At 57.1% G+C, this 27,045-nt stretch overlaps 1 protein-coding gene across 4 annotated transcripts; it reads right to left on the reverse strand.

Annotated features, from left to right (window-relative positions):
* Positions 1–40: 40 nt before the first annotated feature.
* On the reverse strand, positions 41–26,703 carry MAEA (macrophage erythroblast attacher, E3 ubiquitin ligase). 4 transcript variants are annotated; one of them, XM_070400664.1, is made up of 10 exons: positions 26,614–26,703; positions 8,777–8,959; positions 6,604–6,807; positions 5,692–5,814; positions 5,093–5,206; positions 2,728–2,804; positions 2,277–2,385; positions 1,030–1,163; positions 344–539; positions 41–218 (listed from the first exon to the last, which is right to left on the reverse strand). In XM_070400664.1, the coding sequence occupies exons 1-10, from the start codon at positions 26,680–26,682 to the stop codon at positions 123–125; spliced, it is 1,305 nt and encodes a 434-aa protein (XP_070256765.1). In that variant the 5' UTR covers positions 26,683–26,703; the 3' UTR covers positions 41–122. The 4 variants fall into 4 exon arrangements, with proteins under 4 accessions (XP_070256765.1, XP_070256781.1, XP_070256775.1 ...); XM_070400680.1 differs by lacking the exon at positions 26,614–26,703 and adding an exon at positions 14,398–14,415; XM_070400674.1 differs by lacking the exon at positions 5,093–5,206.
* Between the last annotated feature and the right edge of the window lie 342 nt (positions 26,704–27,045).

The raw sequence follows: 27,045 nt of genomic DNA on the forward strand, positions 1-27,045 counted from the left end.
AGTCCTACGATCAAGTGTGGCTCCCAGTACAGGCTGCCCCTCTCCTTCCTCTGCTCCTAAGCGTCTGCCGTTGCTCACGGATCTTTGGTCGCAAGAAACAGGCACCGCGAGGCAGGCGCCGCCTACATGATGTACACCTTCTCGGCCTGGGAGAAGTGGAAGACCTCTTTGGTTCTCGGGCAGACGACCTTGTCGTCTTGACGGATGGAGAGCAGAGACTGCGAGATAAGACGGACGCATGAGGACAGACCACAGTGACCCCAGGCACCGAGCCGTCCCCTCACCAGCGACTTCCTGCAGGAGGCGCCCCCCCCGCCCCCCCACTCCCGTGGCCCCGGCTCACGTTGTAGCCGTAGACGTAGCCGTTGGGCAGCATCATGGGCGGGTTGTTCTCGTTCATCACGTCGCCCGAGATCTTGCAGACCAGGCGGGAGTTGGCGCAGTGGGCCATGGGCAGGGGCTGCGCCAGCTTGTTCAGGGAGCGGCTGCACACGGGGCAGTCGGGGCTCCGGGAGCTGCCGTCCTCCTTGTAGCACTGCCTGTGCATGGGTTAAGGAAGGGTCCGGGGACGGCCCCGCTGCACACAGGCCCAGGCTGGAAGCAGCAGAATTCTCCGAGGCAGAGACCTGGGCTCAGCGGGAATGCAGCCAGAGGCCGAGGGACCCAGAGGCCAGAGCCCACTGGGAGCAGGGGACCCGCATCCCAGGGAGCCCACGCCCTCACGGCGGGAGCACGCACACGGCCCAGGACGGCCACCTGTCCCCACAGGCAGGGCCTGCCCACCATGCCAGCGTCAGATGACGAGCAAGAGGCACACGGCCCTGATGGGGTCCTGGAGGGGACCCCCTGGTGCACTTGAGGGACCCACAGACCAGCATGGGGTCTGGGTCAGCTCTTTGGCCACAGGAAGGCTCCGCTCTGGGGAGCATAGCCCCTGGGACAGCAGACACTTCAGGACCTGGAACCCACCGGAAGGCTATTCTAAATGGCCCAGTCCCAGCTGCCAGGGGACACAGCCCAGAAGGATACGGCGTCTTTATGGCCGAGAGGCCGGCCTGCAGGGTGAGGGTGAACACGGAGTTGTTCCCCAGCTGGTGCAGCCGGTAGTTGTCGTACCGGAACTGCTGGATCAGCATCCTCCACCGGGCCGGGTCCAGCAGGTCCTGGAAGGGAAGGCAGAGCTGGGCCACCGGACGGCCCTCCAGCCCACGGGCGCTCAGAGGGTGGGGTCCCACGGCCTCGGGACGGACAGGTCTCCATGAGCAAGTCTGAGCCTCCTGCTGGGCACTGAGTGAACGGAAACTCCTCCTCCCGGGAAATAAGGCTAAGCCTGGCCCATGTCTGCCCCTACAACTGTCGAGTTCACACTCAAAGGCGTGTGTTTGCGTGTGTGTGTGGGGGGGGCACACAGATGAAAGGGAAATCCCTGCCCTCAGCCTGGAAGATGCAACCAGACCCCTGCCAGCCTCCAGCCAGGCGCGCAGCACCCCAAACCCAGCGGCCACCACGCCGCCCTCCCTGTTCTCAACCCAGCACAGTGCCCGGAGGTGGGGCCCTCAGCCAGGCCCGCGCTGGAGGGCAGCTCTGTGCCTCCTCTCGGCCCTCACACGCCCAGGACTCCCCGCCAGGGCCAGGCAGTCTCTCCAGGACATTCCGCAGCCTCAGCTCTATGCTTCCTGTGCTGGAAGCTGCCCATTTCCTGAGCCAAGGTTCTCCCGTGTGCCGTGGGAAGTGCCACCACAAGGACCCGCAGGGAGGAAGGCCCAGGCCCCCAACGGACGCCTGCTCCCAGGGCAGGTTGGCCTTTCTGGCCTAGCGCTTCCCCCAGAGCAGGGCGGTGCCGTGGTCCAGCCTGCGTGTGGGCTCACCACCCAGGAGCTCCAGGACCCGGGACTGACTGGGAATTCAGTCGGGGAAGCTTCCAATGCCCTGCAGAGGGGTGGGCCCCGCCTGGGGTGGGAGAGGCTGCAGGGGAAGCCCTGGGCGCAGCAGCTTCAAGGCCTGACAGCAGGGCTGGTTCAGGCCAAGGGAGGAAGTCACTTGGGTCCCAGGGCACAGGCAGGTCCTCAGATCCATGTGGCGAGGCCGGGCGGGAGGAAGGGGGCCCTGGGGAGGGGCTCAGAGCTCGTGGCCCCTTCCTGATGAGCAGCGCCCACCCCCACCCTCACCCCCCCAGCCTCCAGGACGGAGATGACCCTGGGCGGCTGCACAGCACAGGAGCTGCTCTGGACTCTGGACGGGGACAGGAGGCGGGAAGGGCTCGGGGGCGCGGGTACCTTGTAGGGGGAGATGTGGGTGTCGGGCGGGAAGGCCAGCATGCCCATGACCTGCCGCACCTCGTCCAGCTGGCTCCCCTCGGCCTGGCTGAAGTGCTTCCGTGCGTGTCTACGAGACAACGGGTCGCTCTCCTCAGGCTGGTCCCGCCTTTCAGAGCGTGAGCTCCGTCTACACTCAGTGCCCGGCCGGGGTCTGCGGGAAGCGAGCTCACCAGCGCCCGACCCCACCGAGGGACCGGGATGGGGACAGTGTGAGATGCACCAGGTGGAGTCCCACAGACACACCGGAGATAGTTACGCAGGCCCCGGCCCGAGCCCTTCCCGGGACCCTGGTCTACACAAACCCGACCCCCAAGGACCCACACGGCACCCGGACCCGGGTGACAGGACGGGTCAGCCCTCCCGTGCGTGACTGCCCGTCCGGACCCCGTGCGCCCATCTCTCTGCACACCTCACGGCGTCCAGTCTCTTGTTCTGCCGGATGAGCTCAATAAACTCCTGAATCCTGAGGCTGAACTCCAGGCAGCTCTGAGGGCAAAGACAAGACAAAGGCTCACCCGGTGGCACCGCGGAGCCCGGCTGCCCGGCCAACCCCAGACCAGCTTGATGCTGTGCACACAGCGCCCCGGGCAGGCCTGCCACCCGGCCCCGCCCGCCGTCCACAGCCCACGGCTCCAGGGTCTGCGGTTCCGGGCCCAGCCTCCCATGGTGCAGCCTCAGCAAAGCGTGGTGGGAGCAGCACGGCCACCCATGGCCCAGGCCCTCAGGGACAGCTGGGTGGACCCCACAGGTGTGACCAGGTGAGAAGCTGCCAGGGTCACGGCAAGGCTGCTGGGCCCCCAGCAGTTCACAGTGTGGTAGACACAACGTCCTGGGTGAAGCAGGTGCCCACACGGGGACAGCTCCCTCTCTGCACCTCAGAGTCACAGAATCAAAGCCACACCCACCCTGACCTGCCAGGCTGTCCCACACCAGGGCTGCTGGGGGGCGGGGGGGGAGGCCAGCCCTGTGCTGAAGCCCCAACCCCTGGCACCTGGCAGGAGAGGCTGGAAGGTGGCATCTTACATGAACAGGGGGGTGGGCAGGTGCAGGGGCCGCAGGGGGGTGGGGGTGGGGGTAGGGGGGACACAGACACCCGGGGAGGCTGGCCTAGGCAGAGCCGGCAGAGTGGTGAGGGGTCAGGAGCCCCAGGACTGGCCCAGGCCGGCTGCGTGTCTGACAGGTGCCGGCCCACAAGCTGCACACAAATTCTGGGGCACGAGCACAGCAGAGTCCCACACAGCGACACCGGAGACAGTTCTGGGAAATTCTGGGGCACCAGGAGCAGGGTCCTGGTACAGACACCCAAACGCTCTGTCGAGATCTCGGTGCCCTCCAGCCCTGTGGGTGGGGAGGGAGCAAGACGACTCTGCACCCTAAGGTGCCAGGCCGGGCGGCTTCACAGAGCGGTCACTCCCTGTGCCGTCTCCACGCCATTTCAGAGAACTGTGTCCCAACCAGCAGCGAGTCATGTGGAACGGACAGGAGGCAAGGCCTAGGGCTCCCTCTCATCCTTCGAGTCCCCAACACCCAGACCCAGGAGGCCTGACTGGAGACTGCCCACAGCAGTGAGGTCAGTCCTCCCACACGGCCGAATCTGTTTACCGCTCACGCGTGCTTCTCCCGCCCGAACCCTGGCTGCAGGCCGCCCCAGCTCAGCAGTGACTCAGCCCCATCCCTGTGCCTCGGACCACGTGGCACACCATGGACGTGCTGCCCAGACCCTGGGGCCAGCAGGCAAAGATGCGGAGAGCCACTTACCTGGTGCCCACACGCCCACTCCACAGCAGGCTCCCCTGCTCTCCCTTCCCCCTCCGCACGGGGCGGCCTTTCCCACACCTGACCTGCCTGGTGAGCAGGTGCGTGTGCTGAGTGGCAGGGTCCCGTGGGGAGAGAACGGCCTGCCTCCCAGGAGGCACCGCGGACAGGGGGCTGTGGGTGACACCAGGGGCAGCTCGCGCAGGACGCGCTCTATCGCTCACGGGGCTCTTTGCTCCCAGGCTCACTTTCAAACACAGCAGCTCCTGACCCGCCTCTTCTCACGATAATGGTGATGGGGGGGGCCACAGGACCGGGCTCTTCTCTGTGCCAATCACCCCGAGAACAACTGTCCCATTGGCCAGACCCGCGGACGCGTCAGGCGAGGACCGACTGCAGGCCGCTCATAGGCGGCTGTGTCACAGAAGCACTGTGGTTGGTGATCGAGAGCACTGACCACCGGCCACGCCTGTGCTGCCCGGGCTTCCAGACACGCAGAGTCACAGGGCTCTGCGCACACGGCCTCAAGTGTCTGGAGACCCCAGTCAGCTCCCCAGGCACTAACCTGGCACCTCCAACTACGGGACACTCGAGCCTCCGAGCTCCTTCCCTCCTCCAGGCTCCTGACTGACCTGAGACCCCGCTGGCCCTGGTGTGACCCTCCCGGCCTGTGTGCACACACAGGCACACGTGGAGAGGCAGTCGGGGCCCTGATCTGTCCAGTCGATGCCCATGAGTGTGCTGCCAGGGCGTGAGGGCGTCTTCCAAGCACACCGTGTGTGACTGCTCTTCCACGTGCACCGGCCGCCGGGCTCAGCCTGGCCCGCTCGCCCACACTGGCTGCGAGGCCGTCTGAGCACCGAGTGGCGCCCTCGCCCAGCAGCCGTGGGTCTGGGAGGCAAGGGGCTCGCAGGGACAACCTGCCCAGACAGAAGCCCATTTCCTTCCGACCCGGTTCCCGCTCTGCGGGCGGCACGGCTGTGGGACAGGCAGGGGCGGGGCGGGCGGGGGTTACGTACCAATTCTGGCTTTCCTTTTATGGTTTCCATACCAAGATCCTCACTCTCCTTAGGGGAGCCACTGGCCACTCTACTTTTCCGTCCCGGCTTCGCGTCATGCTCGCCCTGGCGGCCCTGAGTGGCAGAGAGTGTCACCCTGGCTGTCACCACGTGCACACGACAAGCTCACACGGGAGGGGAGGCGCTTGGGTTAGCACAGAAGACAGGCTTTCTAACGGAGGCGGAGGGTTAACAGGCTACACGTTCCTGCAAGCCCCACGTGGGAGCACCTTCCGTCAGCAGGTCTAACCCTGCGGCTGCAGGTGCCGTTTCTAAGCTGCTGCTGGGTCTCAAATGAAGCTGCGTTCACGAACATCCCGGCCCGGAACTCTGCCCCCTGCAGGCGGACACCAGCCTCCCTGCAATGCAGGCGGGCGGGATGGGGCTCCAACCCCAGCGGCGCCCGTGCTGCTTACACGTGGCCGCCACTGGCTCCCTCAGAGCCTCATGCTTAGGGTATCGGTCCAAACCCCAATGCAGAAGGGGGTGCGCCACCCGAAATTTCAAAACCCCACACCAAACCCAGCAGCCCCGCCCGTCCCTCCGGGAGCCCCAAGCACCTTCATCTTGCGCAGCCGGGACTTGTTGTCGTGGCACCAGGCCAGGCAGGTGGCCGTCTCGCGCCTCTCCAGGGACTCCTCCACCTCCTTGGCCGTCAGGAACATCTCGATGTTCACCAGGTCCTTGGGGGGACGAGGGGTGGGGCAGCGGCGCACGCTCAGAGCACTGACCCCGGCACCCGGACCCGCGGCCAGCAGACATCCGGGACCCTCTCCCAGGGCCCCTCTGATGGTGCATACCCACCTTGCCGGCCGCTCCCAGAGGCGCGCAGGGGTCTGCCCAGGGCAGGGTTGGGCCACAGGGGAGCCCCCCACCCAGCAGGCCCTTTGACACAGAAGGAGCTGAGGCTGGCCCACCCCCCACCCTTCACAAGAAGCCGGGAAACCCCAGCAGCTCATCCCCTCTCTTCGTTGTTCCCCTGGCCTCAGGGGAACTTAAACTGGAGGTTTTCTAAAAAGGGTGACCAGAGGGGGTGGGTGGGTGGGGCTGCGGCTGCGGTTCCGGGAGAGCCCAGCAGCGCAAGGCGGCAGGACCGGCACCAGGCCAGGCAGAAGGGTTCCTGGGGCACAGGCCGTGCACCCAGGCTCGGACGTCAGAAAGGCCCCTGGAGGGAACGGACACTTGGCGGTAAACGTCCCTCCACTGGGATGGGCTGCGGAACGTCCGACAGGAAGGCCCTGGGCTCAGGCGAACCAGCTCGGGGCGCCGCTGGTCCTGCGCGGGACCCCGGGGCCCAGGCCACGTCCCCACCAGCGCCCCGCCCTGGAAAAAGGTCCCACCAGCGAGAGCAGCACACGGGGCGGGGGGTGGGGGGTCCCGAGAGCCGTGCCGCTCATCAGGTCAGGCCCTCAGGTTCAGGGACGGGGACGCGCAGGGCGGGGCGGGGCGCAGGGCCCGCCCAGGACGCCCACCTCGATGCCGCTCTGCCGCGCCAGCTTCACCGCCGTGTTGTAGTAGCCGCAGCGCAGCAGGTGCTCCACCATCATGCGGTCCATGCGCTTCCGCTTCCACAGGCTGGCGGCCGCCGGCTGGTCGCTGCTGTGCTCCTTGAGGTGCTCGATCCTGCGCTTGCACAGCTTGGCGCTCTCGTCCTCGGCCTGGATGGACTCCACCGCCTGCGACAGGGGAGGGGTGCTCAGCGCGAAGGCCAGCAGCCCGCGGGCCGCACTGCCCCCCAACCCGTGGCGCCCCTCCCGGCGGTGCGCTGGTGCAGGTGCTGCCCTCACTCCCCCGTGGACCGCACCTCAGTTGGCTGCTGGCTTAGGCATTCTGCAGCTACGCTGCCACGCACGTGTAATTTAACGTTACAGCTTCTTAACCAGACCGTTTGTCATTGCAAACTCTCTTCCTTAAAGTCAGTTTTGTCCAAATGAACACAGCTGCCCTGCAATGTCCTAGCCCAGGCCGTCCGCACAGCCCGCCCGCCAAGTGTGGCAGGGGTGCGGCCAGCGCGGGCCAGGCGGGCACTCTTCCCACAGGCGCCACTCTCTGGGGCAGCCAGCTGCTGTCAGGGTACCTGCTGCTCTTTACAAGGGGCATCTCTCTCGCTGCTTTTAAGGTTTGTCTCAGGGTTCCACTGTTTCGTTTACTGCTTAGGGCAGCGGTTCTCAACCTGTGGGTCGCGACCCCTTTGGGGGTCGAAGGACCCTTTCACAGGGGTCGCCTAAGACCATCGGAAAACACACATATAATTAATTACATATTGTTTTTGTGATTAATCACTGTGCTTTATGTTCAATTTGTAACCATGAAAATACATCCTGCGTATCTGATATTTACATTACGATTCATAACAGTAGCAAAATTACAGTTACGAAGTAGCAACGAAAATAATTTTATGGTTGGGGGTCACCACAACATGAGGAACTGTGTTAAAGGGCCGCGGCACTAGGAAGGTTGAGAACCACTGGCTTCGGGTATGAACTGGTGCTGCTCCCGCCTGCCCTCCTCCGGACCTTTGCATCCCTGCGCTGCTCCCGGAGGCTCCTGAGGCTCCGCAGCCCACTCCCGGCTCACTAGTTCTCCCTGGAGCTGTCTGACGCACAAGTGCTCGAATGTGTCATAAGCAAACATCTGAGTTTTTCATGTCATTTGTTTTTTCTTTTCTTGAAGTTTCTTTTTAAATATAAATATATATTTTATTGATTTTTTACATAGAGGAAGGAAGAGGGATAGAGAGTTAGAAACATCGATGAGAGAGAAACATCAATCAGCTGCCTCAAGGTACATGCCCTTGACCAGAATCGAACCTGGGACCCTTGAGTCTGCAGGCCGACGCTCTATCCACTGAGCCAAACCAGTCAGGGCCATTTCTTGAAGTTTTACTTGCTCTTTTGAAACTGAATCACGTGGTCTACTTTCTGCAGAAACTTTCAAGCTGTTCTTTAGTCCTTAAACACAGCAAACCAGGGTCTCTGACAGCTGCTGAGTCTGAAGTCTGTGCAGCCCTCGCTGCACTGTCTTCCGCCTGTCCATGGTGCCCCGGGGGCCTGTACAGCACGTGGAGGATGAGACGCACACCTCACACCTCAGAACTGCGTTTACTCTGCCTGGCGCCCCTGCCAGGACAGCTACGCCAGGAAGGGCTGCAATGCCTTGTTGGGGGCATCCACTCCTGGGCACCCTCCAGAGGGGCAGTGCTCAGGGCCCCGGGTCACTGTCTGCCAGGCTCCCGTGCGCGCATGGTGGCCAGCACAGCCTCCTCCCCTCGGGCCCCTGCCCTCCTGGGGAACCCTTCTTCTCAGGAGGGCTCTGATATTTTAAAGTATCACAATCTTTGGGTTGTCTCAGTGGCATATCAGTGCCAACACCCCACCTACCATTCCCAGAAACAAAACCCCCACGTGCTGTTCTAGGTGAAATTCTAAATACATCACCCCGCTCCCGTCCAGCCTGCCCTGGGGGCTTGGGCACCGTGGAGTCGGCACGGCCGGACCCCAGGAAGAAGAAGGGACCGGAGGCCGGCCTGAGGCTCTGAGTGCAGGCGGCAGGGAGGGCCGCCGGTCAGCACAGCCGCCCGCCTCGGGCCAGGACCCCCAGCCCTCTCCGGGCAGCGTGGGCGGGCAGGCCCGGCCCAGGACCCACCTTCCTCTTGAGGACGCTGAGCTTCTCCACCACGCCATCCAGAAGGCTGACCACGGAGTCCACGGCAGGGCAGCTGCTCAGGGTCTTCTCCAGCTCGGCCACCACCATGGTGACGTGGCTGGTCTCACGGTCGATGTTCTTCTGAGCAGCTCGGAAGCGTTTGTTCAGTGTTTCATAAGGCACCTGGGGGAGAGAGGGCGCTGAGACCACCAGTGCCACGGGCACCCCCTTAGGGCTCTGGTTCTCTGACCCTGAGACCCGAAAGGAGTGAAAGACGGCATGGATGGAGGGAGGGTCCCTGGGGTTCCTGAACGCACAGACCAACGCAAAAAAGCAAACCGCCCGGGCCGGGTGGCTCAGCTGGTTGGAGCGGCATCCTGTTGCCAAAAGGTTGCCGGTTCAACCCTCAGTCGAGATGCATATGGGAGGCACCCGATTAATCTTTCTTCTTCTCTGTCCCTTCCTCTCTCTAAATTCAATAAACCGTATCCTTGGGCGAGGATAAAAAAATTTAAAAAGCAAACCGTCCCCAAACCCACAGAGCTGACCAAAACAGGGGAGATGCCACGGCCAGTTTCACAGTAGGGCCCGGATGTCCAAAGAGGAACAGGAGACGCATGATTCCACCTCCAGGCCGTCAGCAGGGCCCAGGCCCGCGGTTTACACCCTGCGGTCAGAGTCAAACTGACTGTTTACCAGGTGATGAAGAAACCACTGGGACGCACTGCTGCACAGAATCGCGGGTGGGCCCGAGGCCGTGTCCACAGACACAGCGCGGGCGCCCCCTGGGGTCACGGCACCATCATGCTCCTACAGCCGCAAACACTCCTCCTCAGCGCCCTGCTCTGGGCCGAGCCAGCCCCTACAGCTCCACTCACTCACCTCCAAGTGGCCCTGACCCGGACTTCCTGCCCCACCCCTCCCACACAAGGACTGCTTCCTTCAGGCTCCACCTTCAGCCACCCCACCCTCCCCACAGTCTGGCCAGAGCCCAGGACCTTGGGTGTGTCCAAGGTCAGGGGTGGGGCTGGCCCCACCCCCGCAGGAGCTCCTGGAGGTGGCCTCCCTGGGCCGGGTGGCTGCTGAGCCACGTGGCGGCCGCTCCTGCCAGCTGCTCCTCAGCCTCCGCCCAGGCACCCAGCCCAGCCGCTCCTGGCCTCCCACAGCCACCCTGCGGTTTGGTCCCACGGCTCCTTGCCTGGCTCCTCCTCCCCAAAGGGCTTTTGCCAAATGAAAGAAATGGAATTTCAGAGACGCTGAGGATTCCGACCACAGCAAACGATCACTGGAACGAGGGGAAGGAGGGCAGTGCAGGCGCTCGGGGACGCCAGGGTTAGCACCCACCACCCTGGGAGGAAGAGGACTCAAGGGGCCGCATGCTGACCTGACAAGCTCAGGGGAGGCCTGCATGGCAGTTTTGCAGACTCGGAGACCTAAAGTCACCACAAAGGATGGCCTGAAATTAAACGTTAACTAAAGCAGGTATGGTGGGCAGTTACGTCCTAAGCCGATATCTTCACTGACAAGGTCAACCTTTACCGTAACTGAGCCTGTCTGTCTTTTTGCATCTATGAGAACACACCCTTGAAGTGTCTGGGTAACTTGTGACTTCCCTTTTAATGGAGCCCCTGGGGCACAACCAGGTGTGCTGGGTCCCAGGACAGAGACCACAGATTCCTTCATCATCATGTTCATTGTTCCTGCACCCACCTAAGTGTGTGTCCATCATTTTACTTTTTATCCCATCACAGAGGTTTCCTGGCTTCGCTTAATCCCACCTCCTTAAATCTGTCACCAATGAATTTCATGTATAAATACAGATGTGACCTGCCATTCTCCGGAGCACTATCTCAATTCGTTGAGGTTCTGCTTCCCGGCATATGTCGACAGTTTGGCTCAAATAAACTCACAAAAATTCTTTACAGGTTTCAATGGTTTTTTTTACGTTAACATTAATTGGCGTAGTCGGCAGGATTCCAAAGAAGCTCACCCAGGACCATCCCTTGGACTTTGACTCGGTGCTAGGATCCAGCAAAGGGCCCATTGAGCCCGCCGGTTCTCCGCCCATTGGGTGAACGTGGGTGAGTGTTCTCTTGGATCCAGAACCTCCCCTTCCTTTGGTCGAAGGTCGGACTTTATTTGAGCTGTTTAAAATCCTTGAGGTGGAACCAGGGTTGCTAAGACCCCAGGTTAAGGGTTCACAGCGGAACCCAGGGTAAGGCAGGACTGGAGGAAAAAATGGGAGGCTGGTTTTGATTTCGGCTCTTCAGACTAGAATTGCTTTCTGAGAGTCTGAGCAAAAAGGAAAACCTTCGCTGTATAAATGGCTTATCTGGGGGGCCACCTTAAGGCTTGGTCTGCCGGGGCCCTAAACCTTTCCTGAGGTTTTAGACAGCCGGGAGAGAAACGGAGGCCACATTTGACCCACTGCATAACATGTCTAGAAAGTTTGCTCAGACTACAGATATTCAATAAAAATAAAGAAAATTAACATGGGAAATTGTGCCTCCAAGGCCAGAAGCTCCCGTGACCCCAGCCCTCATTTAATACTCCTGATGGGAAGCCTTTACTTGCAAGTACTTTACAGAAATGGGAAGATTTAATTAGAAAATATTAACTGAGAAATGGCTAAAATGCAGTTTGTTTGGGGTACCTATGTTAATATTTTGCATGTAAAAATTAGAAAATGCCGGCTCTGAAATTAAACTGGATGAGTACATGGGAAGCATATCTTGATTTGGAAATTAGAAGCTTCTAGAGAAAAGCATAGAAAAAATTTACTCTAATAAGATGAAAATTAATAAAATTTTAGAGACTGTCTCAGAACTATTCTGAAGTTAATTAATGTGTACACCTTGTTTTTCCTTTAGCCCATTGTTTGTTTGTTTTTTGAATAGTCCATTGGGAATATACTGAAATTCTAGAAAGGGGAAGTTCCTGAACCAGGTACAAAAGACACTGCTTTGGTAGTTTCTAATGCTGGACATTCTCTGGTGTAAACTTTGAGTGTGTTCTGTGCGCCTGGATGTTTTTGTGTCTTTGTTGTAATGAAATAGGAAAAAATTTAAAATGTCTTAGTATTAATCATGACTTTGGGGAAAATACGCCATTTGAGTCATTTGCTGAAACTTCCCCCAAGCAGGGTGTGGGGAAGGGGAGAAGGGAACACATGGCGGTCCAATATGGACGCCTCCTCCCCGAGTATTCTGATTTAAAATCTCCTTCTCGTAATTGAAAAGTTTCACAAAATTTAAAAATGCGTCTGGTACTTCTGTTCACAGGTAAAGAGAAAAGCTGGTTTAAAACTAATGCGCGCAATTGTCCTGTTTTTGGACATTTAGGTAGAGTTTTGAACTAGAGTCTCTAAACACGTGTACAGAATAAAACCCAAGACTGATTATTTCCTAAGGAAAATGGCGAATTTTACCCAGGTAAGCAATGCAGGCCTGTTCTAGCAACAAGCCTCCAAAAGAAAATTCAGTAAGATTGCCTCTGTTACAAAATTTGCCAAAGTAAATGCCTTAATAATAATAATTGGATTTGAACCTCAAGAAATTATGTAGCTACAAGTTTGCTTCTGGACTTTCCCCAGAGAAAAATGGTCGTTTTAAAGTCAAGGGCTGGGCCAGGCCTGTTTGCCAGCCTCAGGTGTGGTTTTCCAGAGCTGCTGGGAACTTGAGACCTTAAAGTTTACTGAATCAAACGATAAAACTTATGTCTAGGTATTTTGAAGTGACATAATACATAATATTGATCTGAGTGTGCCTCGTACGAAATCTAGGGAGTGGAATTGAATCTGTTGGTTGATTGTGTCTTATATTTTTGAAGTTTATTCTTAAAAATGTTACTGATTAAGAAATGCTAAATATTTGACTTGCCAGCTAAAAGTTTAAGGTTTGGATTGAATTGGGAGAAATTGTGTAGTTGTGGTAGCTAGATGCCTAAAATGTAGAAATTTTTAAGAAAATAACTGGCTTTCTCTGAAATAATTAGGAATTCAAAAAATGCTGCTTATTGGTCTGATTAAAAGGAGGATTAACTCTGTGATCTCAACTGAAATTCTTAAAACCAGTTTAAATTTAATTGCAGAGAACAGTGTAGACAGCCACTTTGGGCTGCGTGATTTGGCAGCCGCCATGATGGCCGCATGGCTTGCCCCTCCCCTGGGGGCCACCATCTTGAAACAGCAAAGGCCGACCCCTCCCTTTTAATTAGCCAATCGGGAGAGACCATGCGCCTGAGCTCCAGTCAGGAGTAAAGGGATGGTCACTGGGTTGTAACAGATTGGGAGTTTATGAATTATTTTCAATTCTGAAGACACTGCTTACAATAAGCCATGGGCCTCATTTAAAGGTATACAAATTTTATATTTTCCATGTCATTTAACCAAAAATTGTTGTCTTGGAATGTTAAAAGCAGTTTTTATCAAATCTATAACCATGCCACTTTTAAATTTTGTCATTCGTGGACAGCTTTATTCTGATGCATTTGTAGGTGTATGTTTAGAAAATTCCACGAAAAGGACTCTGACTTAATCTAAATTGCAGGCTTGTAAGCAGGTCATATTTTTGAACTGGATGAAGATTTATAGAACTTCAAGGAATAACTGAATTCAAAACCTGCTGGCAAATAATCAGGATAAACAAAAATATACTGTTGACTTTTAAATCTTTTGTTTCCCAAGTATAAGGAAAAGTAAAGAGCAGACATTCTACATTGTAGGAACTAACAAATTGGTAACAGATTCATTTCATAGTGCGCTCCTGGGAGAAGAAGATTTCAAAGATCATGGCTTACAACCAGGAGATTTGGTGTAGTGGAAAGGACACCAGATAAAAGACTCTCTCCAACCTCATTGGAGAGGACCCTACCAGCGGAGATCAAAGACTTTTCAAGGACGAGAAACAGCAGAGGTCTTTCAAGGATGAGAAGTTGCTGACCACGAAGGCAGACAGCTATCCCAAGACACGTCAACAAGGCCTGTATGCTCACAAACTGATACTGCTTGCTGTGGTGATTCAAAGTTTTTAATGGAAAATGTTATCTGTCTTTATTGTTTAAATATGTCTTTGTTGTTTAAAATTATTTAGCTAGTGAAATTTGTTTGTGTCTCTTAAAAAAAAATATGAATGTATTGCTAATCTGAGGAATGTTAATTATTTACATGTCACCTAAAAATTAAGGCTAAGAGTTCTAACTAACTGGAAAGTATGGCTTAGGTGTGATGGAGGAAAAAGAGAAATACTTCATGGAAGGTCTGAGGCATGGTTATGCATTTTTGAAGGACATAGAAAGAAGGTTTGAAAGTGTGAAATTTGTGAAGGTTTTATATGTAATGAGAAGGAAAGGAAAAATGTTGAAAGAGAGTTGAATGCATGATAAGCCAGTAAGCTGGAACAAGTAGAATAGGGAAACTGAGCAGAAATCCTATCTTCCTTAAACCAAGAACACTTGGGAGTAAATGATTTGCATTTGCCTCCCTAAACAACGGTTAAATCGTTTGTCAATCTGATTAGTGTCATTTGCTGTCCACACCCAAGGACAAATGAAGTTAAAAAAATAAGCCTTATTTTGATTAGTTCTTTTAGAATGTATGTTAAGGATTTTAAAATTGCTCAAACCTTGCCGCCTTGGGTCCGGTTCTGCGTCTGTAAGAAGGGACTGAGTCAGGTTTAGTAGCAGGAGTGGAGAGGCAGGCAGGGCAGGAGCAGGCCAGAAGAAGCTGGCAAGGCCATCCAAACCACCCGGCCGCTATTGGCCAGAGCCGCCTGAGGCAGACCTCCTCCCACTGGCAACAGCTGACTCCGACTAGGACAGGCTGGGCTCTTTCCAACTGGGCCCCCATGAGCCGATGGTCGAAATGAAGATCAGGGGCCAGACTGTGAACTTTATGATTGACACAGGGGCAGAGCACTCGGTAGTTACTCAGAAGGTAGCTCCCCTCTCAGGACAGGAAGTCACCATTATTGGAGATACCGGGACCACAGCTGCAGACTGTCTGCCGCCCCCGCCGATGTCAGTTGGGCGGCCACCGGGGGTTCATGAATTCCTGTATTTGCCAGTTGGCCTGGTCCCTCTAATGGGCAGGGACCTTTTAGCCAAGATGGAAGCAGAAACCACTTTTGCCCCAGATGGCTCAGCACAGCCCTGCCCAGGTGAAGAGACCTCCCCAATGATCCTGCCCTTAGCAGTGCCGAGGGAGGAAGAATGGAGACTTTATACCCCCCAGGCATAGGCCCCCACATCTGTTCTTGTCAGGCCCCCATCAGGGGACTTGGGCGGTGTTCCTGTTATCTGCTCAAGATCCCAAGACTGTAAAAGTACTTGTTCACTGAAAGGGTGTAAGTGTGGATGTTTATTTGATGTTTGTACGTCTACTTAGGTATAATTATTTGTCCATGTAAGTGTGGAAGTCTGCGAGGAAAAAATGTTTGATTTAAGGCTGAATGCTCTGACCGATAGCAAATGCCCCAAGCGGCCGCTAGGTTCCTTTCCCAAAGGTGCTTGCTCCCTGTCAGAGGTGGAATCGGCCCACCCAACAAAATTTCTGTCTGTTTGCTTACTGGAGATATTGATTTGCTCTGTGATATTTCTATGTTGGGTTGAAATTTTGGAATTCTGGGGTAGATTCAAAAGTATTTGTGGATAAATAGGACCCCCGGTTAGTTTCCTGGTGTATTCTGGAGCAGCCTATTCAGTCTTGACAGAGCCAATGGGACCCGTAACATCTAAGAAGACACCAGTTCTAGGAGCCACCGGACAAACTGCCTTCTTCCTTGGACATCAGAGAGGACTGTGGACCTCAGAAAGAACACGATAACTCATACGTTTCTAGTCGTGCCAGAATGCCTGCACCCCTTACTTGGACGTGATCTCTTACAGAAATTACAAGCCATCCATAAGCTTGTTCGAGATGCCCTGCCAGTGCCACCTCGGACTCTGTACATCCTTTCCAGCCTGGGACTCGGTGTGGGTAAAGTTCACGACCCAAGGACTCACCCCAACTTGAAGAGGACTATACACTGTCGCCCTGCTGACGGCATCCAGACCTGGCTACACCACTCCCAGCTCCTGCACCAGGAAATGGCCTTGATCCCGGCAGCCAGCGGCTTCATCCGTGAGATCCCTAACCTGGGCTCCACGCAGGCCAGGAGGAGGCTCGATGCCCGCAGGAGGGGAACTGGACTTCAGTGAGGACAGTACTGATGGGAACCGTGGCACTAGGGCACTTGGTAACTGTAAGAACATTTTTTTTTTTTTCCTAGCCAGTGAGCAAGTCCAGGGCCAACGGGGACTAGATGTGCTAGGGGACAGGAGAGCAGGAACAGAATAGAAAATGCTCCTAAAAGAAGTGGGGTGCCAAGCTGGCAGTTTAGAAAAATTGATTCGGTCAAACTACTTGTAGTTAGGGGCAGTACAATCCCCTCACTAGTAAGGATGAGTCCATGATTTGACTCATGTACATAAAACCAGTGGGGAATGAAATATGGTACCTATTTGCTTTGTTTAACAATGGACAGATTACTTTGATTTTCTAAATTGTATAAGTCATCCCATTTGATTGAATGCCTTATTGGTTGTAACATGACTATCCCATTGATTGTGATCTTACTGGTTATCGAAGCACATTCTTCTGTACCTGGGAAACAGGACAGCACAATTATCCTAAATTGTTTTAGTGGCCACAGATGATGCGTTCCAGTTGACTCAGTGGTCCCAAGACCAGGACAGCGCATTTATTCTAAATTACCTCAATGGCTCTAGATAATGAGTTCCTGACAACTCGTGGTCTCAGGACCCGAGGCTCTAGATGGAATGTTTCTGTCAATTCAGTGACCCCAGACCCAAAACTATAACATGCTTAAATTCTGCTTCAGTAAACTGCTTTTTTGGGGGGAACCAGTTTCCTCATTCCAAGCCCTGGGATGTAATCAATACCTTTGTGATTTTTGTGTTCATGATATGTAAATGTTATACTAGATGCAGAAAAGCAAAATTTAAGACAAACAGCAAAAAGACTCGGATCATGATGGCTCAAAAAAAAATTAGAAATGATCCAGAATACTTTTTAACAAGGACGTATAGGACCTGACTGCCTCCCATTTACCTGCCCTTTTAAAAATAATAATAATTTGACCTTAAATGCCATCTAAGGTTATGGTCTTGCCCCATCCCAGGTGGTCCACCTGTTCAGCAAGACATGCTGACACTGAGACATCCTAGGAATGAGCCTTCCTAGCACCGTGGGACTCCGTTATCCAACCAAAAGGTTGGTCATCAATGCATCCTTTGGATTGATTTATGACCAAAAGGGGGATGTGTGGACGAAAGGGGCCGTATGCTGACCTGACAAGCTCAGGGGAGGCCTGCATGGCAGTTCTGCAGACTCGGAGACCTAAAGTCACCACAAAGGATGGTCTGAAATTAAACCTTAACTAAAGCAGGTATGGTGGGCAGTTACGTCCTAAGCCGATATCTTCACTGATAAGGTCAACCTTTACCGTAACTGAGCCTATCTGTCTTTTTGCATCTAAGATAACATATTCTTGGGATGTCTGGGTAACTTGTGATTCCCCTTTTTATGGAGCCCCTGGGGCACAACCAGGTGTGCTGGGTCCCAGGACAGATACCACAAATCCCTTCATCATCATGTTCATTGTTCCTGCACCCACCTAAGTGTGTGTCCATCATTTTACTTTTTATCCAATCACAGAGGTTTCCTGGCTTCGCTTAATCCCACCTCCTTAAATCTGTCACCAGTGAATTTCATGTATAAATACAGATGTAACCCTGCCATTCTCCGGAGCACTATCTCAATTCGTTGAGGTTCTGCTTCCCGGCCTATGTCGACAGTTTGGCTCAAATAAACTCACAAAAATTCTTTACAGGTTTCAATGGTTTTTTTACGTTAACAAAGTGAAACAGACTTTGGAAGAATTCAAACTAGAAGTAATAAAAATGTATCCCTAAGAGCACAGGCAACACAATCAAAAGTAGCCAATGGGACCCCTCGAACTGAAACTGAAACAACAGGAGGCCGAGAGGGAAGCAGCCCAGACCACGCAGAGAACTCCTACAGCGCAACAAAACCCCGCAACAAAACCCCGGCAGGTCCTCCACAGACACTTCAGTCCCAGGCAACACGCACGTGAGAGGTGCTCAGTGTCACTCCAGGGAGGGGCGTTGAATCCAGAGACCAGTTCACGCTACTAGGACGGCCCCAACACAGAACCTAGTGCTGGCGGGATGAGGCCGGACCCTGCAGACTGGCGGGGTGACCAGCACCCCCACTGGCAGGGACAGAAAAGGGAACAGGGCACCAACCCAGCCTCAGAGCAAAGATCCTGTTTCCAACCGGTTGTTGGTCTAATGTGGATGGGACACCGGGGGCACCGAGGGCCAACTGTGGATTCACGGGAAACATTACCGGTGAGTGCCCGGTGCAGTCCACCCGGGGCTGTTGGAGGGTCCACCGTGCCCCTCAGCGAGACCTCTGCAGCCCCTGCACAAGCGCTGAGAAATGGGAGAGCCTGAGTGTCCAGCGATGGACGAAGGGCTCAAGAAAATGTGGTCTGGCCTGGCTGGTGGCTCAGTGGTTAGAGTGTTGGCCCTCGAACCGAAGGGTCTTGCGTTTGATTGCCAGTCAAGGGCATGTACCTGGGCTGCAGGTTCGCTCCCGCCCCCGGTGGGGGCATGTGCAGGAGGCAACCAGTCAGTATGTCTCTCACACCGATGTCTCTCTCCCCACCTCCTCCTTCCCTTCCACAATCTGAAAAAAGCAATGGAAAACCATTCTCTGGTGAGGATTAACAGCAACAAAAAAGACAACAGGCTCTACACACAGTGGCTGTCGTTCAGCCTTAACAGGCAGACACCCTGCCAGGGGCTGCAACGCGAGGAACCTGGAGAACATGGCGCTAGCGAGCTAGGCCCTGTAGCCAGCCCACGCCCACGAAGTCCTAGAGCTACGCACATCCAGACGGAAAGGGAGGTGGTGGGTGCTGGGCCGCTGAGGGTTGGGGAGCTGTTGTTCAATGGTGCCATGGCCCAGGATGCCCCCATAATTCCAGCTGAAATCCTAGCCCCGACAAGATGGGGCCTCTGGGAGGCGGTAAGTCACGAGGGTGCAGCCTCATCAATGGATGAGTGCCCTTAGCAGGGTCCCGAGGGCGCTCACTCTCCGCCCAGCCGGCCGTCTGCAGCTGGAAGTGGCCTCCCCAGAACCAACCACGCTGTACCCCCACCTGGACTTCCAGCCCCCAAACTGTGGCCTGTCTCTGGTAGTGGCCGCAGCCTGCGCCAATCAAACCACTGTTTTGGCTATTCTGGGTCCCTGCATTTCCCTAAGAATTTCAGGATTGGCTTGTCAATTTCTGCAACAGAACCAGCTACAATTTTCTTATGGCTTGTGCTGAATCTGTAGATCAATTTGGAAAGTATTGCTATTTTAATAGTAAGTCTTATTCCTAAATATTTCATTCTCGGTTTCCTTTTTAATTTTCATTTCTCAGGTATAGAAATGTCTCATGTGCGGACTCTGTATCCTGCTTGTTGGTCTGGTAGGTGTGCGTTCCTGGGAATCTTCCACGTACAAGAGCAGTTCACCTGCGGGTAGCTTTGCGGTTCCCTTTCGACCTGACCAGACCCTCAGGGCGTGGCACAGCAGTGGCGAGAGGGACCCTGTCGGTGCCTGATCTCAGGGAGTCGTGGTGCCGTGTGGGTTTTCACAGACCCCCTGACCAGGCTGAGGAAGCTCCCCGGTTGGTTGAGTGTTTCCGTCATCGGAAGGTGAATTCCGCGAGTCCGTTTGCCCGATGAACCAGCCGTGCATTCCTGTGGCGAACCGGCCGGACCTGATGTCCTCGCTGCGCTGACGACGGCTGGCACCTGTCTCTCCTCTCGTGGTAACGGCCGCCGTGGCCTGAGCTGCCTGTCTGCTCTGGTGTCGGGGAGACTGACCTCACAGGACAGGCTTCCTGTCTCAGGGCCCACACCAACCCTCTAGGCACAGACAGCATTCACCGGGAGCCCCTGTCCTGCTTCTCCTCAGGCAGAGCCTCCTGGGAATCTCTACATGTTACAGGCCTGTTCAGTCATCACTGTTTAACCTACAAAACAGCAATTTTATACGATTCAATCCAACACAATTCCCGTTTGTGCCTGTGTCCAACTCCCCAAGAGAGGTCTTGGATCTTTCTCCCAATTGCAATCAGCTCTTTAAGGTTCATATTTGGTGAGTTTTTACAGTTTGTTATTTGCTTTAAATTCTGATTTTATCTCACCTGCTAAACCAGAGACTTAAGTCTGTCTGACCGAGGTCTGCGCGGCTTTTCCTTGGTAACTGGCTGCGTTTCAGCCTTGAAGACCATGGGCTCTCTCCAGCCAGTGAGCTGTTTCTCCAGCCGCTGACCCCCCCCCCCCCCGCCCCCCGTGGCTCAAGAAGAAGCCCTCCTGTCTTCATAACTGAAGCAGGTCCTGGCGAATGTGCAGCTGAGACCTGTGCTCCCACCAGCCGCAGGCCCATCCCTCGTCTGCAGTGTTCGCTGTGGCTTTCGGACAGTATTTGCTGACAGATGTGCATTTCACTTGTCATCACAAGTCTTCAGCCATCTCTACCAGCACAGGAAGGAAGGATTTCCCCAAAGGCATGAGGCCTTTTATCTTTCACGACTGAGAAACCTCAGAAGAGGTTTGTGAACATTCATCACAAAGCCGCAGACATCTCCTAAGGTGCTGGTGTGGGCCCGCAGGCAGGACGCACCCCGAGCCCCGGAGAGCGGCCTGTTCCGGTGTGTGCTGCCCCGAGCTGACCTTCCCAAGCAGGCACGCCCCACAGCAGCGGTTCAGACCTGTGTTAAACAGGCTTCTGGTCAGTCTCGGCGAGGAGTGATGACCAGTGCAGAAGGCGGAGCGGTCAGCACTGCGCCCTCCCCTCTCAGCTCGTGCCCGCTAGTCACCTCAGAGTCTTGCTGCGAGGCGGGTCCTTTCCAGAAAGGGCACCGAAGTAAAACACCGGCTGCATCTCCGAGTCAGCGGGCATGGCGCCCACCACTGCTGCCGCGGGCAGGGCCAGGCCGCCCCCAGCAGCCCCGCGCCCCAGCCAAATCCAACACAAACCCCATGGGCACCCATGTCAGTGGCGTAAGTAACACCAGCACAGCTGACTTCCTTTAAAAAGTGTTTACTGATTTGAGAGAGAGAGAGAGAGAGAGAGAGAGAGAGAAAGAAACATGGATGATGAGAGAGAACCTTTGATCAGCTGCCTCCACACGCCCCCTTCTGGGGATCACTTCTGCAACCCAGGCATGTGCCCTGACCCGGACTCAAACTGGCGACCTCTCGGCACAGGACAAAGCCCAGGCAACCGAGACACCCGGCCAGGCACTGCCTCCTTCTTATCTGTTGTTGTTTGTTTGCTTTGGGGGGATTGATCCTCAAATGAGGATATATTTTCCATTGCTTTTCAGAGTGGAAGAGACGGGGAGAGAGAAACAGCGATGTGAGAGACATCGACTGCTGCCTCCTGCACCCGTCCCCACCAGGGTGAGGAGCAAACCTGCAACCTAGGTACGTGCCCTTGAAGGGGAACCACACCTGCGGTGCATGGACCGGCGCTCTAACCACTGACCCACCGACCAGGACTACTTTTCAGATAAAAAATACACTTTCCATCAAGGTTGTTACTGTAGCACTTCCCACCCCACTCTGGTGTCCAGCAGGGCCCAGCCCTTCCTGCTGCGTCTTATAAATGAGGAATTTCTGATCAGCGCACCAAGGCAGGGGGTGCCTGCACTGCTGCCATGAGTCTGTTCAGACAAACAGGCAGCCTCCTTCCAGGCGCTGGGGAAGGCGCGCCCGCGCCGGCGAGGTCTGCACTGTGAGGGCCGGGCTTTGTGCATAGACCACGTGCCGGTTACCGTGCTGACCTTAGTGACCGTCATCACTTCCCGCCTCGTTGGCTTGTGTCTAACGGGTATATACATCCATCATTACATACATACATACATCATTACGATGTCTCATCCATCCTAACAGTGACATTTGCTCCTGTTTTGATTCTCACTGCTTTGGACAGAATTGCCGAAGTAATATTGAATAGTCTATTTTTTAAAAATATATCTTTATTGACTTCAGAGAGGAAGAGAGAGAGAAAGAGAGATAGAAACATCAATGATGAGAAAGAATCATTGATTGGCTGCTTCCTGCACGTCCCCCAATGGGGATTGAGCCCGCAACCCAGGCATGTGCCCCCGACCGGAATCGAACCTGGGACCCCTCAGTCCACAGGCTAATGCTCTATCCACTGAGCCAAACCAGCCAGGGCAATAGTCTATTTTTTAACTGAAGAATTTTTTCTTCTCTGCCCTCCTCCCCAGAGCTTATAAGCCCACGGTTAGAAAGACACAAAGCGGCAAATACAAGGAGATGGTGGGTTTTCCAGTTTAAACCCGTGGCCTCTGGGAGGGGGCACCCGGGGGAAGGACTCTGGGCAAAGCAAGCAGGTGCCCAGGCTGCTTTTGCAGGGCGGCCTCGGTGGAGCAGTCCCAGGGCAGCAGAGGGGAAGGGGAGGGGGCAGGGAAGGGGGCGCCAGAAGGGCCTGGGGACACTACAACAGCTCTGGTTCCAACCAAGTAAGACCAGAACCTCCCAGAGACAGAATGCAGGCAGAGAGGACCAGCTGCTGGAGAACAGGGTTCAGGAGGGGCAGTCGGAGCTGTCAGAGGGGAACTGAGGCAGCGGGAGAACCAAGTGCTGCAGCAGCGGCCAGAAGGCGTGGGCCCGAGCACACGCTGACCGGGACGGGCAGCTCGCCCACCAGGTGAGGAGGCTGTGCGCTGAGAGTGGAGGCGGAGCCTGTGGGCCGCGGTCAGGACTGGCGGCCAGACCATCAGCACAGCTGGTGCTTTTCTCCAGGCCGAATAGTTCACGTGTTAAACTACTCAGGGAAGTTACTTTTCGATCTTTATTGCTGAGTCTCACATGTGTCCCCTTTCTCCTCCCACTGACCTTCTAGCCCGTCCTGCCCGTGTTTAGTTGTTAACTATTCGTTCCCAGTTATTGAAACAGTAGATCGTTCCTTTTTTCACAAGTTTTCAAAATCAGGGTCTCCGGGTATACGGACTCTAGTGCACGTTGCACCCGACACACCCGCCAGCCCCCACCGGCCTTCACGGCAGGTCAGCCCCCGGCCCCCAGCACTGGGAAGCTCCCGGGCTCTCGCAAGGGCCAGCCAGCTTTGCGCTGGGGCTGCTGTCCTCCTGGCCTGCAGCTGGGGCACCGCAGGACCCGGGCACTGGGGGGCCTGCAGTCGGCACCTCTGTGTGGCTTTGGGAACGCCCTGCGTCACGGCGCTCCACGCGACTGATGCCAACGGGGTAGGATCTGCCAAGACGGCAACACAGCCACCAAGTCCTCCCAAAACACGAGCCCACGGCCGGCCACCCTACAGGCTCCCCGCCCTCCCACCACCTGGTCGATAAAGGCTCTGAAATGCACTGTCCATGCGTTCGGTGCCTCCCTCCCACCCCGGGAGCCGCACCAGGACAGGGACTCACTTGCCTTATTCTTTCTCACACTCCAGCACCCCACAGGCCTGCGCTGAGGCCCACCGAGAGCCTGGAGCCCAGCCTGCACCCTCTGCCTCACTGTCCCGCACTGGGAGACAGAGGCACCGACAAGCAGGGCCCGTCCGCGCGTTAGGGGGAGCACAGGAGAGCAGAACCCTGAAGCCAGGTGACTGCCGGCTGCGGCCACCTGCCCGCTGGGGGCAGCACCGACTCCAGCTGAGCCGGCCCAGCATGGAGAGGGGGCATCAGAAAGCCCTTCTTTCCTGACGTGACTGTTCGAGAGTAAGAGCACTTTACACACAGCCACCTGCAGCGAGCGGGAGTCCCCCACCCGCCTGCACTCCCAGGAAGGCCCCGGCTCGCTCAGGGCAGACACAGGCGGTCAAACCTCCGGCCAAAGGCGAGGAAGGTAAGAGGGAAAGGCCAGCAGCCGCAGGCTCAGCTCTTCGAGAAGCAGGCGTTTCACCTGCGCGTCTGGGAGGAAAAGGCAGTGTGAGCCATGCTGGTGGGGAGGAGCCAGCGCTGGGCAGGGAGACAGGCCGCAGGCTGGGAGAGGAAGGGAGTTACGATTCAGGGCCGTGGACCGAAGCGCAGCAGGAGTAACGTAGGGCGACCACCGTGGAGGGCGGGACGCCTGACTTTGTAAGTAAAAAAGCCTCCTGGGGAGAGAAGTGAAGACCCAGCCGAGGCCACCACCCAGGAGCCCGCACACCCACCCCGTCTGTCTCTTATGTCCACACTTCTTGCTCACCGGTGTTTCTCCGACTGGAGACCACATATCCCCCAAATACAGCCACGACCAAGTTTGGAAAACTGCCTGAGAGTTACAATTTCAGGCACGTAACTGTCACCCACATTCTCTACGACAAGTACACACCCAGGCTTTGGAACTGTAGGGCAGACTTGGTCAAAAGGCTGTCACCGATTAAAAGCACAATTCACACGTCTGACAGAGAAGTCCTACAGACCCACACCCCCAGCCTGCGCCTGTGAGAGGGGCACTGGGGGTGGGACTGAGCTGCTGAGATGGGGCTCCAGGTGAGGACGGAGGTGGGCCCAGGTGAGACTCCAGGAGCCAGGCCCCAGAGCCAGGTGGCCTGGAGACCAATGCCAGGCCCCTTGTCCGGGCCGTGGGGACTACTCAGTTGGGGTAATAATAAAGAAGGTCTTTAAAATACTGTTTGACTTCAACTATCTGAAGGGGAAAAATAAAATACACCAGAATATTAATAGGACGATTAGCAGAATAAGTTGGAGAATAAACATTAGTTACTTTTGTAATCAGAAAAAAACTATCAAAAATAAAATTAGTTCAAGACACTGGGCTAGGCACCCAAGTTCCTGCCCTCTCCGTCCGTGGAGGCCCGAGAGGCATGACCTACACCGGACACCCAAGGGCCCTGCAGGGTAAGAACACAGCCAGGGTCAGAGCATGAGGCTGCGTGTCCCCCCAACCCTCCTGGGAGCATGAACCAGTTCCTGAAGCCAGATCAGGCCCGTGGTGCTCACATCCGGCCTGGAGGCCTTCGAGGCCACACTACTGGCATGTGGTGGGGGAGCCGGACATCCCACAGCCCCACCACGAAGAAGCACCCGGCCCAAAAGCCCGCAGTCAGAGGCCGTGCCACCCGCCCACCGCAGGACCGGGCGCCCTGAGGACAGGTGCGCAGGGCAGGGCAGCAGCGCCTCGCCACAGCTTTCTCTTCCTGGTACCCAGGAGCCCCAGGCCCTTGGGCTGCAAGCGTGAGGACTCCCATCCCGCCATCCGCCTGCGGGACACGGACACGCGCCGGTGGAGCAGAGAAGCACAGCGGACCATCCCGGACGCGGCCCTCTGCCTCCCTCCTCCTCCCCTGACCCTGCGCCCGGGCGGACCCTGCAGGGCCATCGGCTCTCCCCCTCCCGCCAAGCCCGTGTTAACACACATCCGACCCGAGGAGCCCGCTTCCCAGGGAGACGTCCCCATCCGCTGGGAGCCAGTCCTCCAGGAGGACGCCAGCTCAGAGGGACACGTCCGCACAACAGGAGTGACCGCAGGGCCTCAGCGAGCAGGGGCAGCGGTGGCGGCAGAAGCGCTGCTTTAAAATCGCTCTACAAAGAGGTTCAGCTCCTGACACGCCGGCGAGCTGCCCTCAAGCGCCAGGCCCGGAGTCCTCACCTGGAGACGGCGCACGTTCCCACCAGAGGCTGAGCAGCGGGACCAGGACGTGCGGCCGAGGACGGAGGAGAAGCGGCTCCCCGCCTGCTGTTTCTCCTCCACCGGCCGGACCCACACGACCGCCGGCGCCGGCCTTCGAGCCCCTCTACCGGCTCAAACGACAACGTGACGTGGGCGAGGACACGGCCAGCAGGTGCAGCCACTGACGCGGGGCCTCGGGCGCCTCGGACGGAGGCCTCTGCGAGCCGCACGCTGACACCTGCCCGCCCGCCGACCGGGTCCCGCCCGCCCGCCCGCCGGTCACAGAAGAGCAGGGCCGAGCGCAGCAGCCGCCGGCGCTGAGGTCCCCCCGCGTCTCGCCCAGGGGACGGCGGAGCTCAGAGGACCGGCCTGGACGGGAGTGGACGCTCGGAGCCTGCGGCCTCCCCGCCAGTGGTGACCGCGGGGCAGGCCACCGGCCACCGGGGGGAGGGGAGGGGGCCCAGGGAAGGAATCAGAGCCGCTGCGCTGCTCGGCCGCCGCCCCCTTCCCAAGGCGGTGACCTTGACCTCGGGGAGCCCGTTCCCAGGGCGTCCGCTCCTTCCCGGCACAGGCCTCCCGCGGGGACGCGGCGGGCCGAGTGGCCACCCAAGGTCACCGCCCGCAGCCGGCGGCCGGGGCTGTATTTCAGGTTTGGTGCCACCCATGAGCTGCGGGCTCCCCTCGCACCTCCCCTCGTTGGAGACCGGAAGCCGGCACCCGCCGCCTCGGACCGCGCCGGGGCAGCTGGCGCCGCGACCCCCACGCACCACCCGGCCCCACCCGGCCCGCCGCCCCGGCCGTCAGAGGGCCGCTCGGGCCGGTTCCGACGCCGGGGCTCCACGGCGGCCTCGGAGGGCGAAGCTGGCGGCGGGCTGACCCGCTCCCCGCCCGCCTCGGGCCCTCGCAGGCCGGGCGGGACGGCCGCCCCGCACGCCAACCCGCGAAGCCGGGCCCGCCGCCCCGCCGCCGAGAGAGCCCGGCCCCCTCGGACCTCGCAGACCCGAACCCCGCAGACCCGCAGACCCTGGGAAGCCGGACCCGCCGCCCCGGGAAGCCCGGCCCCAGACCCGCCCCGCGGCGCGCAGACCCACCTTGAGGGTCGGGTACTCCTGCACCTTCAGGGTCATGGAGAGCTGGGCGGCCGACTCCTGCACCGCCATCTTGCGTCGGCCAAAACATTAGCGGGCGGAGGGGAAGCGCCGCGCGGCACGCCGGGTAGTGACGTTGCGGACGGGGCGGGGCCGGGGGGCGTGGCGGCGCGTCCGCACCAATCGTGTCCGCCCACCGGCCCGGCGGCGGAAGAAGGCGCGGCAGCGGCGTGCGCGCCAAGAGGCGTCAGGCCCGACCAATCACCGCCAGCCTTTCTTTCGCTCAGCCAATCAGCGGGGAGGCCAGTTGGGCGGTTCTCTCCTTGAACTAGGGGCCGGGCGGGATGGCCTCTTGGCCCCGGGCTGCTCCTGACCGCCGGGCCTTCCGCAGCACCGGGGGATGGAGAGCGACGGGAACGGGGTCGCTGGGGCTGG

Source organism: Myotis yumanensis, unplaced genomic scaffold, assembly GCF_028538775.1.
Source record: "Myotis yumanensis isolate MYYU_CA2020_CCGP unplaced genomic scaffold, mMyoYum1.0.hap1 SCAF_1, whole genome shotgun sequence".
In the NCBI taxonomy this organism is placed as follows: domain Eukaryota; kingdom Metazoa; phylum Chordata; class Mammalia; order Chiroptera; family Vespertilionidae; genus Myotis; species Myotis yumanensis.